Here is a 16,060-nt window from a genome sequence, read left to right as displayed (position 1 = left end):
GAACCGCTGCTCTAGAGGTATCTTCCAGTAACACATGTAGTGCAAAGCCAAGTATGTGAACAATTACATTCATGACGCAGCCGGTTGTGTACGCGAACGCAAGGTTAAAAAGCAAGTACATCTCAAGCCTAAGACACTTCAGCATTGGCCTCGCTTTTCAGACCCGGAGGCTACATCCACTTCTTATACACAGTCTATGAAAAGCACCCAGGTGTGTCAAGGACAAGATGACCCTTCTTATCAAGTTGACTTTCCCTTTGTTGTTGAGCAGAGACTGAAGATGCAGGAATCTGCTCCTGTCCTGAAACGTGGTCGTTTTTACAAGTGATAGATTTCCAAAGACGTTTGTGATGGAGGCACAAAGGGCTGCTGTCACTGTCATGTTTACAGGCTGTCCTCACAGAGCTTTAACCGTTTCCTACTCGATGTTTTAAAGGCAAATAACTCACATTGTCCCTCGTCCGACAGTGGGACGACCTGAAAGCCAGTGTTGCCACCAAAGTAATTTTTGATGCACTGTACTTTATTTTTAAAACTATTTTTTATTTCTATTATCTTTAAGTGTTGTTTGTGTCGTAGCTTTTTCATAAATCTCACCTCTTAGCAGCTCTTTCTCTCAATAGGCTATTTAATTTAAATTCCATGATTTATTTATACCGTCACAGCACATAACATGAAATCAGATGATGAAATTTAAGAATGTAATTTATCTTTTGTTGTTTGTCAGATGTTTGTTCTCACTTTTTTGCCCCTTTTCTATTCTTTGTACAGTTTTTTTTTTACGATTTTGGAAGAATGTTGTCAACAGTCCAAACCAAATTACATCTAGATTAAAAATAAAACAAGCTAGATATTTTCAGGCTGAAAAAATACTCGAAAAAGACACTCTAAGGGAAAAAGTGAGAGCACATGTTTTTGTATAAATAGTGGTGCTTTGTTGAATAAAGTTTTCTCTTTTCATAAACTTTTTTCTGTCTCATTTCAGCTCTTAAAATAACTCAAATACGTGGCGCCGGTTTAGCGCAGCACTTAAATCGCACGGCTCATATACAAAGGCTACAGTCCTCGATGCGGTGGCCCCGGGCTCGACTCCAACACTGTCCACTGTCTAGCTATCAATACAGTCATAAAGGGCCAAAAACAACAACAAAACAAAAGTTCACTTTAAGTAACACTGTAAAAGACAAGCAGCAAGGGTTTCCCCCCCCCGTGGTGCAACTTAGCTATGGCTCTTAACCTGTAATGCAGGGCCACAACTTTCAGTGTTTTGTAATGAGGACGCTACTTAAAACAACAACACAATTACCCATTTTTTGTTCTGTCTCTCATGGGCTTCGATCACTACCACTACAGGGAACTATTTTCTCTAAAAGAAAAATAAATCCTTTTCCAAATGAATGCTAATGTTGCTTTGTGTCTGCTGTAAACAAGCTACCGTTGCTAACTCGTTAGCCGTAACAAATCTATTAATGCTGCCCCGCAGTAGCCAGAAAAAGACCTGAGTACTTGTGTTTGTATAATTTGGTTATGACAGATATGTCCAAGATCTGCTCTGAGCGGGACATCCTACAGTAACGTAAACTTGTTTGAACTCTCTGTCGGACATTTCAAGATAACACTGTTTCTAATTTTCCTATCTTAACTTCTTTTGGTATTTCTTTGCTGTGCTTTATTGCTTCTGACTTGCCAACATTTAGTATAAACATGCATACCAATAATTATATGTGATAATCCTAAATCAGTTGAAGACATGGGGCCTGAAAATATCCCACCTGGGCTCTAGATGGAATCCTTAAAGTGGTAATGTCGAAGATCTCAGTTTCGTTCTCTTTGGCGGCACCTATGGTGATAAACAGTAATTGCGGGAGCACACTTCCCAGATATCCAGACAGTGCTGCATGTGTGGCGTCCACGGTTGGCTCAGGTTGTAACTCTTGATTTTCCTCGCTGACGCTCGCTTTACTTTTTAGACTGTTTGCTTCATCTGAGCGTCAAATTTGTTCCTTTTTCTTTGGATTTTCACTTCTTGTTGAAGTTGTATCTGTAGTCATCCATCTTTTCTTTGTTTGTTCAGCCATAGTAGATTACTGTTTATTCGCAACACTTGCAGAGACCGGAAAAGCAGCCGCTTAGCTCCGCCTACCCTCTCTGGCAGACCAACCACTGCTGGCTGATGAAAAAAGCGTCACTAACTGGGCGCCGCTTGTGTTTTTTTCCACGAAAGTCACACCAGACACCCAGTCTGTAATGCTGCAAATGAAAAGGCTTAACAGACATTTATTTAAATGAAAGTCTCCAAGAGTATTACTTTAAGGAAATAAATGAGGTTTAATAAAGAGATTTTACAATAAAACTCAACGACTCTTTAGAGGCAACACTGAAGCCTGTTTAAGATTTCACTTCAGGCTGACTTGAAGTTTGGACTTATCAGTATTTTACATAATTTTTGACTACATTGTGCAATGATAAGTGCTGTCTGTGCTAAAGGTTAAAGGTACTCAGTATCCAAATATAGCTCCTCAAACACAGTTTCCTTCCAAAGGTCCAGTTTTTTGGATGTTTTCTTTCTCTCCATGGCAAACAGCTTTGCTCACAAGTCCGAGTGCATGAGTAGTAATAGAGAAATACAGTGTGCGTGTCTGTGCTTTTTTAAAGTGTTTTCTTTAACATCAACAGAGATTCTTATATGGCTACACCAACATGAAGGCATTCCAGGTACTGTTAGCATTGTTGATTTAATGACACAATATTAAATATCCGTATCAATCTTTATGAACTGAGGACTGGATGCGGTTTAACCATTTCAACTGTTCCAACTTTGATATGAAGGTCCTGTTTGTGCTTCTCCTGACGGCTGCAGCGGCTGACTGTCAGTCTTTCCACCGCGGACGCTGCCCGCAGCCGCCTGTTCAAGAGAACTTCAACGTTACAAAGGTTACATTTCAGTCTTGCCTTTCTTGTCTGTTTGATATCTTAGGGTAGATTTTTAATAAAGAAGGAAATACCATTAACACACTGCTACCAGCTTAGTGTAGGCACCAACAGGCTCATGTATAACCTCTGTGTCCTTCTCCCTCTAGTACATGGGCACGTGGTATGAGATAGAGAAACTCCCAGCCATGTTTGAAAAAGGAAAATGTAACCAGGCTACGTACAGTCTTCTCGAGGATGGGACGGTTAAAGTCCGAAATGCAGAGCTGCTGTAAGTATTTAACTTCCGGCTGCATGAGTCAAAACAATGCTTGCTTGCATTTCTGTGCAATATTGCAAATCTGCAGAGGAATAATTGATGATGGATTCGCATTTCTTCTCTCCTTTCCAGGTCTAACGGGAAGATAAGCTCCATTGAGGGTGTTGCTACAGTTAAAAACTCATCACAACCTGCTATTCTGGATGTCAGCTTCTTTAAAGGTAAATATAAAATGGAAAGATAAGCAACAACATACTAAAATAACATAGAATACTTTACAGTCATTTATTTTATACCATCCAGGTGTTCCAGGTGCTCCCTACTGGGTGCTCTCCACAGACTACCACTCATACGCTCTGGTGTACTCTTGTTCGGATTACTTTGGCCTCTTCCACGTCGACTTCGCCTGGATCCTGGCTCGACCTCGGGTGTTGACCGAGGACGTCATCAGCCAGTTGCATGACAAGCTAGATGCTGCTGGTGTGAACATAAAGCGCCTTCTGGTCAGCGACCAGACAGGATGTGATGTCATGACCTGAGGTGTGATCAGGAAAATAAAAAAGGAGAAGACAGTGCCGAATACCTGTTTTCAACTGGAGTGGAAACTCTGATATGTTGTGCCCTGACATAATGTATTTTTTCAAACCTACTTTTTAAAGGGTTTTACATTAACATTGAAAATAAACAAATAAGGTCAAATTATTTTATCAGCCCCTTTTAATGGAAAGAGTTAATAATGCCTCACTAATACTAGATTACTTTTACAACTGTAATTGGATTGCCTGGAAATCAGAGGAATTCACAATAAAAATCAGATTACTTGAAAAGGGATGACTTTTGAAATTGTAATCAGATTATTCATATTAATCATTTATAATTGTAGTATTTGTATAATTGATAAAAGGGTCAGGAAGAGTGCACTAGAAAGTGTGATTTAATAGGTTTAGTCTATACACATTTTTTTTTACCAAATAATTTAGAATAATTATCAGTACATAAAATTTTTGCATCAGTTTATCAGTTCTGTTTTTTTTTGTCAATTTGTGTTGAGAAAAGAGTCAAATATGCACTCAACATGATGGTATACAAAGTAATAATAAAAAATTTAATAAATAAACTAATAAAATAAAAATGTGTTACTCTATAAATTCACTTTACGTGTTTGGGTCTTCTATATTATTTAATTTCACATAAAAATCCAGTAAAAAAGAAAAAGTCGTTGAAAGAGTTCATTTAGAGGTCAAGCGTGATGCTTTTATCTTGAAGGAAGTATCCCGGAAGCTCTGTGGACAGCCAACAGCTAGCTGGCCGGATGGTGATACTCAGAGAGGCTACAGTATGGTTTTATATAATAATAACAGTATACATTTAAATAAAGAAATAAATAAAGATACAAAACAGTTACTTTTCTGTAAAAACTCCCTATACGTTTTTGAGTGGTATTTATCATTTAAATTCACAAATTCAGAAAAAAAGAAAAAGTCGTTGAATGAGTTCATTTAGAAGTCAAGCGTCATGCTTTTATTTTGAAGGAGGAATCCCGGAAGCTCTGTACACGGCTAAAGACCTCGGCAGTAGCATGGCGATACTCAAAGAGGTTACAGTGTGTTTTACATTTAGAAAAATGTTGTTTTTATGTTGCATTTGTCTTTCGTGTCTGCCGTTTTATTCTACAGCCGAGAGAAATGACAGACCAATTATTGGTAAGTTTATTTAATTGTTATTTAACTTTGGTTAGCAGTGTAACTTAGGCTAACCATGTTGTTGTTTTAGTTGAGGAATTGATTGCGTGCCTACAGACTGAAGTGTCGATTCACGTAACTTATAAAGTGTTGACACGGGTTTTGTTTTTTAAAGGTGTTCTGGCTCAAGAGGTTAAATCACCAAAACCAAATCAAACCTCTTATATCGCTGCCTCTTATGTCAAGTTCCTGGAATCAGCAGGAGCAAGGGTCGTACCGATCATGTGAGTTTTTATCTCACACACATTTCAACACTACACAATAGCTTGTGTAACAGCATATTTATACACCCTCTGTGTAAGAAGTAAAACCTCTAACCACTTCTTTTCATTTGTACAGGATTAACAAGACACAAGAGGAGTATAAGGCACTGTTCAACTCTATTAATGGGTAAATGTGATTTAAAGCTCCTGTGAGGAGTTTTTAGCTGGTTACGAAATAGACTGAAAATAATACTGATGCCTCTACATGAGCAACAAAAGCTAACAAGACCATCAGCGACAAGATTGATTTTATCTTTATAGTTATTCGTGATGCCTGTAACCACTGCTGGGGGGGGTAGGTGTCAGACGGGGCGATTAACTTCACGCTGCCAAACCAGCTTTTTTTCTATATTTTCCTTGGCAAAGATTCAAAGCAAGTGATGTGTATGTGTAGTGTAGTGACTCACTTCCTCTTTGTTGTTCCTTTGGTTAACAGGATCCTTTACCCGGGCGGAGGTGCCAGCATCATCTCCTCTGGTTATCAAAGGGCTGCAAAAGTCTTTTATGAGCTGGCTATTGAGGTGAAAAACATAAAATAATGTCAACTTACTTAATTTAGTGTGTTGATGCTGGATTTTGCTTCATACTATGTGTGGTTTTTCAGGCAAACACGAGAGGCGACTATTTCCCTGTGTGGGGCACCTGTCTTGGATTTGAGCAGCTGATGTATTTGACGAGTGGAAAGCCAGTGCTGACACGAACCAATACAAGTGGTATTCCACTGCCTCTGGAGTTCACTAAAGGTATGGCCTTTGTCCTAATATGTGCACTACTTATTACTTATCAATCAGAGTCTTAACATTTAATCAGCAACATATGCGAATCAATACAGACATAAGGAAACTAATATCGTAGTTTGAAAAGTTTCATGTTGGTAGCAGTTATCATAATAATGTGTAAACATTTAGCCTTGGCCAGGCTCGTAGCCGCTAACTAATTAGTAACTAACTAGTGACGAATGATTGTGAGACGTGGTAACAATGCTTTATTCACTCAGTTCAGCAAACACAAGTCACTGCCCTTTTCACAAGCGTTTACTTGAACTGAGCTTACATCAACACTTTTTGCTGTGACTTGAAAAGCATGCACTTCTCTGCGTCTGTGTTGTGACGTCCTGCTTTTCCGTAACTTAGATACAGGAGAGACTTACTTACCTAACTGCCCGTCTCTGTAACATGCCTACGTTACCCACAGGGTTACCTCCCTGTAAGAGGAAGGTTGGGACGATAACACCACAGGTAGATCTTACAGAAAACCGACAAGGTGCAGCTCCTGGGTGGAGTTTGATGCTTGGTTTTTCTGCGTCAATTTGGCAGCTATTTTAGTTTCAGTCTTAGTCTTCAGACGACAATGTTTATTGGTTTTAATCGCATTTTAATCACTTTTATCCTTAATAGTTTTAGTATAGTTTTAGTCGACGAAAATGCAAACATTTAAGTCCAGTTTTAGTCAATAAAACCGTCCCCCTCTTCTCGGTTTTACCTGTTTGCTTCAGGTAAACTTAAGACTTTTAGCAGATCATCCGTACAGTCACTGAACGATGAAGATTACTTTTCATCATCGCTTCTCATTTAAACAGTATGACTGGAGCAGGCAGCTGATGATCGCTCCTTTTTGTGCAGAAGAAGCGTCAAATGCCCCTTTTTTCTGTGAGCGCGCTCAGAGCCTGAAGCAGAAAGCCTGGGCTAACTGAGAAGGCTCACAACCACCTCCGTGATACCCGTTATCGCCAACCGGGTTCCAACCCAGTTACAAGAATGAATTGCTTGTATTTTGACGGACAGATTATACGCACAATGGGGGAAAATATGCATTTTGAATGTCCGACAGCCCACCACTAACATTTTAGTTCTCTCTCATCTCATTAACGAAAACAAAACGTACGTGTCGTCAGAGTTTTTATTATCAAAGATCTATTTTAAGCTCTTCAACATCTCGTTTTTGCATGTACAAAAGATCGCTGACGAACATTTTTCATCATTTTTTTTGATAACCAATGACAACTGACAGAGTCTTTTCACCGACTCGTTTCCAGAAGCCAATGACAGCCGGTTGTTTCAAGGCTTCCCGGCTGAACTCCTGAAAGATCTGGCGTCTGAGCCGCTGACGGAGAACTCTCACAAGTGGAGTGTGGCAGTGCTGGTACGTTTTTAATTACCATTTTAATGAGAGAAGGATTCAGTCAATAAAATTAGCCACAACATTTATAATAGGGAGTGCAATGCAAGTGCCACAGCAGCTATATTATTGCTTAACCCTTAGATGCATAAGTGGGGTCAAAAATGACCCCATGGGTTGTTATTCTTCAAAATCTTTGAAATGAAAAGTTTTTATATTTTCATATTCCAGGTATTCTTCATAAAACATGTTTGTGACATGAGGCCATTTGCATTTTTTAAAAATGTTTCATTCATTTTAAGAAATTGCAGTTTTTGTATCACTACCCCACTTTTCCATGAGCGGGGTCAAAAATGACCCCAAGCATTTCCTATGGCGTCTCCTAGGAACCTTTGATTCTTATCAACTCTGACTGTCAGTATACATTTACTGTCCCACTTACACATCTGATGTCAGCAGTCTCACCACCCAGGAGGTCATTTTTACACAGCAACATACATGTAAATATTATCTTCATTTATGAACTTATTTTCCACATCCATGACTTTTCTGTGATAGAGTATAACACTATCACACTAGTGTTAGCTAACTACAAAGTAGGCACTAGTTGGCTAACAACAAAGTAATGTTAGTACTTTAATGTTAGCTAGTTTAGTAAGGTAGCTAACATTACTGCATTTGTTGTGTAGAGAGTGAGACTCTTACTATATTTATAACTTCCTTGTAATCAAAGCTAACCTGTTAGGTAGCCTATTATACACATTGTGTGTGTGTGTGTGTGTGTGTGCGTGTGTGCGCAAAGCTACCAATTGCTATTGGAAATGCAGTACCCCTGTGTGCAATGGTCACAGCCAGAAGCAAGTAGTCTGTGACAGCTGCACACAGTGAGAAGAGAGAAGATGTTTGTGTGTGTACATATGCGTGGACAGTGTTATGGTCCCCGGACCGACTGAATGTTCTCTGTTCGTCCTCCATAGTCAAACAGACGGACGGACACACAAACAATTGATTTTGACATTTTTTGATACCTGCTTGATTGATTGTTTTGCGATAACATGTGAATAAAAAGTGATAAATGAACATGTCAAAAATGAAATCACTCTTTTGTTAACCAAAATTAAAGACATTTCGTAAGTTTATTGCAAAAACGCATTGATTCTAATTGGGGTCATTTTTGACCCACTCATGGAAGAGTGTAGGTATTGGTAGGTCATGCATCCAAGGGTTAAGGAAATATGAGCCTTTCCCTCCTGATAGTCATTTTCCAAGAACATAGAAACCAAAGGAAGAAATGACAGAGTCGTAACATTTTAACTTACCTCTGTTTCTTTTTCAGACTCATGACACAACTGAGGAGCTGAAGACCTTTTACAAAGTTCTCTCCACAAATACGGATGGGAAAATAGAGTTTGTGTCAACAGTGGAAGGTACAATGCAGCATCACATTATACAAGTTATACACGTTTACAGAGAGTAAACAGTGCTTTCTTCCTCTACCTCTCGGCAGCGTATGATTACCCAATTTATGGGACACAGTGGCACCCAGAGAAGAATGCATTTGAATGGAGGAGGCCTTACGTCGCACATTCTCCACCAGCGATAAAGACCACCTTCTATATGGCTGAATTCTTTGTCAATGAAGGTACGAACACGGCTCCATTTTTGGTTCTTTTATGAAATATGCAGCAGCTGCATCATAAAGCCTCTGTGATCCTTAAATCTGGCATTGATTTCTCTCCCTACAGCGAGGAAGAACATGCACAGATTTGACTCACAGGAGAGTGAGAGACAAGCTCTGATATACAACTACAATCCTGCTTACACAGAACCGGAGAGCATCTATGAGCAGTTATATTACTTCTGATCTTATCGGTCTGTTTGCTTTTCCTCACAGCGGACGATTGGCTGCATCAATCACGTGATTTGTGAATGTTTGCGGATGATTTGCTTTGTTTGATTTTGCACAGGCTGCCAGCTGCAAGTGTTGACTCTGTAAACAGGAAAGAGTCATACATGCAACATAATGTATGAAGCAGGGCAGGTTTTAAAACTGTAGCTGCGTTTACAGCCGAGGAGTTAAAATAATTATTGCACAGTAACATTCTGTTTAAATGTTTACCGTCTACAGTTTATTACGTTCAATAAGCTTTTATAACCTGCTGTATTTTGATGATAACATGTTAATTTTATTACAGCACATTCTTTTAAAAACTGCACTAATCAAAATGTTGTATTTACAATGGATCAAATGTATTGGGTGTAATGTAAAAGGGACCAGTTTAAGTTGAGAGTTAATACCTACCTCGGGTGTTTCCATTTAGCTTTAATCATTTTTTTTTTAAGCTGCTTTGATTTTACGTTCTGTAAACTGTGAAATTTTGTTGACGCCAAAAAAAAAAGCCTTGATAAACAAACTTTACCTCACAAGCATTAGAACAGCAACCCCGGTTATTAAAACTAACTAGCCAACACAGTGAAGCATTTAGCGACTGAAAAGCCAGAATATTCTGTCAGGGTTTATTGCAGAGCAAAACTACGGAGCCCTCCAGGTGTCAAAAAAGAGCCATGTGTAAATCTGTACTCTTGCTTTACAAACCCACGCGCACGGATTTGGAATCTGTGGTAATTCAGAAAACAATGCCTGGACCATTTCCACGGCGACCGCATCCGCCATTAATGCTATAAAATGCTGATTTAATGCTTTGTTGTGTTTTGTATGGACCTTCACAGCTTCCACTGTGTAACGTTGTGCTTTTACGACAAAACAGAGTTATTATCGTTTAGAAAATTCCATTAGTTTATTTAGTCTTTCTGTTTGTTTTTTTATGTCACTTTATTTTGTTATTTTTATGAGTTTTACTTTTATTTTGAGAAATTGACAAGTTTTAGTTAAGTTTTTATTTAGTTTGAGTTTTTCAGGTATTATGAGGAAAGCCTTGATTTAAAGAAGCTGTTAAAAGTAAGATGAAAAAAAGCATGACATCGAATTTGATTTACAAAACCATTGTTTATACCAGTGGTTCCCAACCTTGCTTGTATCTTAGGAAGGCTGAGCCCCTCTAGCCCACACACACCTACACTAAAACAACAAAGTGACTCATTCCAAATCTTTCATGGCAAAAATTAACACCAATCAGCCGATAGTTCTTTATCAAAGTTATCTTTAGTTATTATAATAAACACCCCATTTTGTTTAATTTAAATATGTGGATGTGGGCATTTCTTCATGCATGTATGAACGTATGAACAAAAATATATCTTTTTGATTATCAAGTTTTTTTTTAATGATTTTATTTAATGTGCAAATCTAATCTTGACAATCTCGGTGCAGACAAAGCCTCGCGCCCCACCAGCAATCTTTGGTGCCCCCCTAAGGGGGCCCCAGACCCCAGGTTGGGAACCACTGGTTTATACCATTGTTACTGTGTCATCTTTTTCTAGGTTCTTTTAATTAGGCCAGTGTCTCTCGTCAAACAGAATACGAAGCTGATTTTACCTCCAGTTCTACTTTGTTAAATTGTGTTACACTGTTCATTGTAGTTTTTATTTCCATTCTGTAGTATTTAGCTGTTTTTATTTTTATTTCAGTTAACAAAATTATTTTTTCACTGCTAGTTTTAGTCTTAGTCTTAGTCTTCGTTAACTACAACAACCCTGCTCCAAAACCAACGTTTCAGTTTACGTGGTGGATGCGGTTGCCGTGGAAATGGTCCATTCCTTGTTATCTGAAGAAAGAAATCGTGTTTACAAATCTGTTCGCACGGTTTACGAAACCGTGCACACAGATTTATAAAGCGTTCCCTGTGATCTGCAATCTGTGCGCACAGTTTTTTAAAGCGACAGATTTACGCATAGCTTTTTCTTACCTGACATCAGGAGGGGCTCGGTACAAAACAGAGCTGAAAAGAGAGGTTATTCTGGATGTACATTCCAAATGAATGCTACTGTTGCTTTGTTTCTCTATACATGCAAACAGGCTAATGTTTGAATAATAGCAACAAAAGACATGAGCCAAAAAAGTCTGAGGGCTGATAAAATATCTATTTTATTCTAACATTTACCTTCATGCCACAATCTGACATCAGTCTATTTCTATGCTTTGGATAACAAAGTTGAGCATCTTGAAAAAGTCCTCGAACACGAGCAAGAAAGTTCGACGTCGCCTCTGGCGTTTAGAAAGTCCACCTTCAACTGAAGTCAAGGACAGCAACAGGAGAACAGAACTGAATAGTCAAATGTAACTTCCAAAATGCTTTATGCACAAATAACACTCAGGTAATATTGTTTCTTCCTTTTTTTTTCTCTAGAATAAAATGATATTTGAATTACATTTATACATCAAGCTGACGAGACTGGGATCTCAATCACAATACTACTGGAAATGTGATTTATGCAATCCAGTAAGGAACATTCAAGATGTCAGAATGACCATGTGGAACTGAGCTATCGGGGTAGTGCTGCAAATTACCTCTTAATTAACATGCACTGAAACGCAACACAAATGGCCATTCAAATAATAAAACATGGAAAATAAAATGTGCCTCAAGAATATATTAATTTGTGTGTCTTGTTTTCATGTCTTCTTACTGAAGCTCACACGTTTCCATCTTATGTACAAATACATCATTTCTCAGGGTTTAACACTAATCCAAATGACTTCTTTAACCTTAAGCAATGTATTCAGGACTCCCTAAAAACACGGTGTTTCACCCGGGGTTCTCGTCGCCTCGCATTCAGCTCCTCTCGTCAGTTTTCGGATAAACCAGCGAACCTAAAAAGTTGTTTATTAACCGTATATTTTCCTTAACTCCAAGAGTAAACCTACAGGTGACCTCACACCTAACTGAGAGGATTATTTATATCTTTGTGATCGCTGATTTACGAAGATATACTTAGATTGTAGCGCATTGAACTGCTGTCACGGCTTCAAGCGTGACCAGACTTCCCTGCAGATTTTCACTTAAATGACTTCGACCCGACAGTTGACAAATTCACACACTGACCATCGTAACGTTATACTGGAAAACATGAACAACTAAAATATATTGACATTTAGATAGACCAAATTATGTCCGACAACAAAAATATACTTTTAAATCAAGGCATACTACAAGGCAGTAAGCTTACATGGACATACTACGGTGCGATTCACGTGTTGTTAGGGAGTCCCCAGTGTATTCACTGATTTAAGCCAAGTGTAAAATGACACTTTAAATAAACAGTTTCTGTTCTGGTTATAATTTTTCCGTCACCTACCGTTCTTAAACATCTTAGAAGCGACAATGCATGCATACTCTGTACATTTTAGCGAGGTGTAATTATGTTATTGGGCATATTTCCGATCAATACTTATTTCAACATCCCATGAAACGTCTTAATCAAACATTAGCTGCTGAAAGTAGCTAATTAATGATATTTTAACTGGCTGTTCATTTTAAATAATGGCTGCCATTTTGGGAAATATTTCAATGAGCTTTCTTGCTGAGAGTTACATTAAAAGATTGATACCACTGTCAAATACAGGCAATACAGGCTTAGCTTAGCTTAGCTTAGCTTAGCATTAAGACTGGCCAAGAAACTAAGACATTTAAGAAGTAACAGTATAATGCACCTTCTAGTTAATATCAGGTGAGCTAAAAGCAGACCTTCAGTTGGAGCCACGCTAGCTTTTTATCCCTTTGTTACTTTATTTTTGCTATGCTAAGCTAGCTGAATGAATGAATGAATGAAATATTTATTGCCCCTAGGGGAACTTTTCTTGCACCAAGAGCATGTTTAATGAAAGAAGGGACAGGCTCTTGGTGCAAGAAAGAAATATCTCCAAGGGGCAATAAAGGTTTCATTCATTCATACAGCTAGCTTAGCTTAGCTGGCTGCTAGCTGGAACTACTGTATTAATGTGCAGAGAGTGTAATCAAACTTCTGATCAGACTCTCAACATGAAAACAGATAAGCTAATTTCCCAAAATGTCAAATTATCACTACAACATCAGCTTCATTGTAGTTCCTAGGCGTAGTCCCACAGCAGGATGTTTTCTGGTAAAGTAAGGCACAGTGACTAAAACAAGTTTTTGAGACAGACAATAAAACTGGAGCGTCACAACAAAACTTTCTCAAATGAAGATGCGTAAGAAACTTTTTTTTTCTTCCTAACATTTAGCCAAAAGAGGATTCTGTCAGCATCACTGAAAACAAAAAATGAAGCTACGAGATGAAACCAGCGTCGGGGCAAACATGTACACTGAAAGAAAATATATCCGTAAGAGCTGAGTGAATGTTCGTGTGCTATTTTACATACTGTTAGAACAATAGACACAACCACAGTCCAACATGAAAGTTCTTCACGACTTTAAAAATAGTTACATTTCCTGTATCCGCACATTTCCAGACACGCAGCATGAAGAGTGTTTTTCACCAGGCGTCTGATTTTCATTAATATACAAGCCACACGAGTTATGTGCTATAAGAAGTTCCCCCACAGCTGCAAAGTCTGTGTGAGAGCTGAAGCTTTCTCCACTGCTTTTAAGGAGCTGTTCCAGCCCTCTGTGGAAGGAGACCACTTCCTGTTTAAACAATCAGTATATTCCAAAACATCACGTCGGGTCTTCAGTCTTTGTTGGTGCTCTGAAGAATTGAACTCAGGGCAGAGGATGGGAGGATGGATGTGGATCGTCGTCTGCTGCAAAGGCAGTCTCAGGTTCAGCATGCGGACACAGGAAGTCCAAATGCAAACCAAATCAAACTGAGCAAGAACAGGTGAGAGTTGCATTTTCGTGGACTGTATGCCGGTGTTGTGCTTGAGCACAGGGACAGGATGGAAGTTAGGGCAGGCGAACGCATGGTTGGGAGGGATTCTGGGTCACAGGAGACTCGGCTAACCCTCGTCTTCACTCTCCTCCTCCAGCGCCTCCTCAAACACTATCTCTGGTAGCCTGAAGCACTCCTCGAAGAAGTTCACCAGGGACTGGCTGAGATGCTGCCTTGTTGCTTCACTGTGAATGAAGTGGCCTTCATCTGGGTAGATCTGAGAGACATAGAGCAGGTATACAGGTGTAAGAGTTACCATATTCTGTTATAGACACAACAGTGGATACAAGATCAGTTTTTGCTCGGATCATTTTTGCTTCTGGAACAATTTCTTCTGCATTTGGCTGGTGGATGTACAGACTAAACGTGGGTGAAGTTTCAAATCCGTAGGTGAAAGTACAGCAACGCCAGGTTTCAAACTGTTTTTTCTACACGCTGCACTTTGTGACGTCACAATGACATCCCCATGACTCCAATCTAAGGATAAGGACTGAGGGCAACCCAGCCAAAATATACACAATTATAAAGCGAAAAATCTAAACTCATCCTTTCAACTTTCATGGACAAAATCACAAGTGGTGCCCAGTTAGTGACGCGTTTTCCATCAGCCAGCTGTGGTTGGTCTGCCAGAGAGGGTAGGCGGAGCTAAGCGGCTGCTTTTCCGCTCTCTGCAAGTGTTGCAAGTAAACAGTAATCTACTATGGCTGAACAAACAAAGAAAAGATGGATGACTACAGAAACAACTTCAAAAATAAGTGAAAATCCAAAGAATAAGAAACAAACTCGACGCTCAGATGAAGGCAAACAGTCTGAAAAGGAAAGCGACCGTCAGTGAGGAAAATCAAGAGTTACAACCGGAGCCAAACGTGGACGTCACACATGCAACACTGTCTGGATATCTGGGAAGTGCCTTCCCGCAATTACAGTTTATCGCCATAGGTGGCGCAAAAGAGAACGAAACTGAGATCTTCGAGATTACAACTTTAACAATTAATCAACAGAGCTCACTGCGAAGTATCGTCTTGTTCGACCAAACGTTTCAAACCAAAAATGATTAAACATGCTGATAAAACTTTCTGGACTTGAGCTTAACAGAGATATTGTAAAGGAGCTATCATATTTACTTGGGTTGACCTAAAGCCTATTAGCGGTAAGAGGAACCACGGTAATGTGAGTGTGCACGGTAACCTGTCAGTCAGTCAGTAATAAGCTCCTACACACACTCAGCCTCGGTACATTGTATTGTAATTGGATTAGTCCTGGTGTTATTGCAGGATGCCCAAGAAGGTCTCATAATCTCATTATGCTGAATGAAGGCATTGTGAATGAGGGCTAATCCTCCGCCTGCTGTGGGAACCCTCCTGGGATCACAAAGCTCCCAGAGGTTGGAGAATAACTGAAGCAGGCGAGGAAAGACGGGCGGAGAAATTGGATCAGAAGCAAATGAGTGAAAGAAAAAACCTCGTACCTGTAAGGTGTAGTTGGCCTTTTCGTTGATGAGCTGGGAGATGAATTTTGCTGTGTGCTGGAAGTGGACTTTTTCTGGGAGAACATAATGAGATATATCTATGAGAGATTTGTGCTTTATGAGATTAAAAAATGATTGCAAGGCTTTGAATTCCTACCATCAGCTGTTGGATGGATAATGAGGAACTTCTTATCCATGAACTGAGAGGCTCTGTGCGCTAAATTCGCCATCTGAGGAGAAGGAGACAAAGCAGCGTGATGGAGATGAATGCGATACGACAGAAATGATCAGAACTTCGATTTGAAACAGGAAAACTGCGATCGAATCCTACCGTGTACGCTCTTGGATCAGGTTTCGGCAGCCCGAGGTATCTCTCCGAAAAAGCAGAGGCTACAGAGGAGAGAAGGTTTCAATTAGTACTTTTAATTCAATATCAAATCAATGTGATGTGTCATCTCTGTGCGGCCATTTT

The 16,060-nt window shown here is 39.3% G+C and overlaps 3 protein-coding genes across 3 annotated transcripts in view; 2 read left to right on the top strand and 1 right to left on the bottom strand.

The window, feature by feature from the left end:
- The first annotated feature begins 2,823 nt into the window (after positions 1–2,823).
- Positions 2,824–3,729, top strand: LOC138596062 (apolipoprotein D-like). Its single transcript, XM_069667644.1, has 4 exons — positions 2,824–2,934; positions 3,081–3,202; positions 3,323–3,411; positions 3,494–3,729. Exons 1-4 carry the CDS (start codon positions 2,824–2,826, stop codon positions 3,727–3,729), a joined length of 558 nt encoding a protein of 185 aa, XP_069523745.1.
- Positions 3,730–4,779: 1,050 nt separating this feature from the next.
- On the top strand, positions 4,780–11,852 carry ggh (gamma-glutamyl hydrolase (conjugase, folylpolygammaglutamyl hydrolase)). Its single transcript, XM_069667544.1, has 9 exons — positions 4,780–4,893; positions 5,048–5,156; positions 5,272–5,322; positions 5,632–5,716; positions 5,800–5,938; positions 7,231–7,337; positions 8,650–8,740; positions 8,821–8,955; positions 9,059–11,852. Exons 1-9 carry the CDS (start codon positions 4,815–4,817, stop codon positions 9,175–9,177), a joined length of 915 nt encoding a protein of 304 aa, XP_069523645.1. The 5' UTR covers positions 4,780–4,814; the 3' UTR covers positions 9,178–11,852.
- The window catches only part of LOC138595990 (A-type potassium channel modulatory protein DPP6-like), a 33,265-nt gene continuing 28,541 nt past the window's right edge, over positions 11,337–16,060 (bottom strand). Inside the window, exons 20-23 of the mRNA XM_069667543.1 lie at positions 15,920–15,978; positions 15,746–15,818; positions 15,589–15,662; positions 11,337–14,337 (exon numbers count right to left, since the gene is read on the bottom strand). Of these exons, the coding sequence (XP_069523644.1) occupies positions 14,188–14,337; positions 15,589–15,662; positions 15,746–15,818; positions 15,920–15,978 (356 nt within the window). The 3' untranslated portion in view covers positions 11,337–14,187. The remainder of the gene's footprint in view (positions 14,338–15,588; positions 15,663–15,745; positions 15,819–15,919; positions 15,979–16,060) is intronic.

This window comes from Semicossyphus pulcher, unplaced genomic scaffold (assembly GCF_022749685.1).
Source record: "Semicossyphus pulcher isolate SPU_LCO1_2020_fin unplaced genomic scaffold, fSemPul1.0.p SCAF_18, whole genome shotgun sequence".
NCBI lineage: Eukaryota > Metazoa > Chordata > Actinopteri > Labriformes > Labridae > Semicossyphus > Semicossyphus pulcher.
The sequence above is the reverse complement of the archived record's forward strand: the minus strand, read 5'-3'. Positions and strand labels throughout refer to the sequence as shown.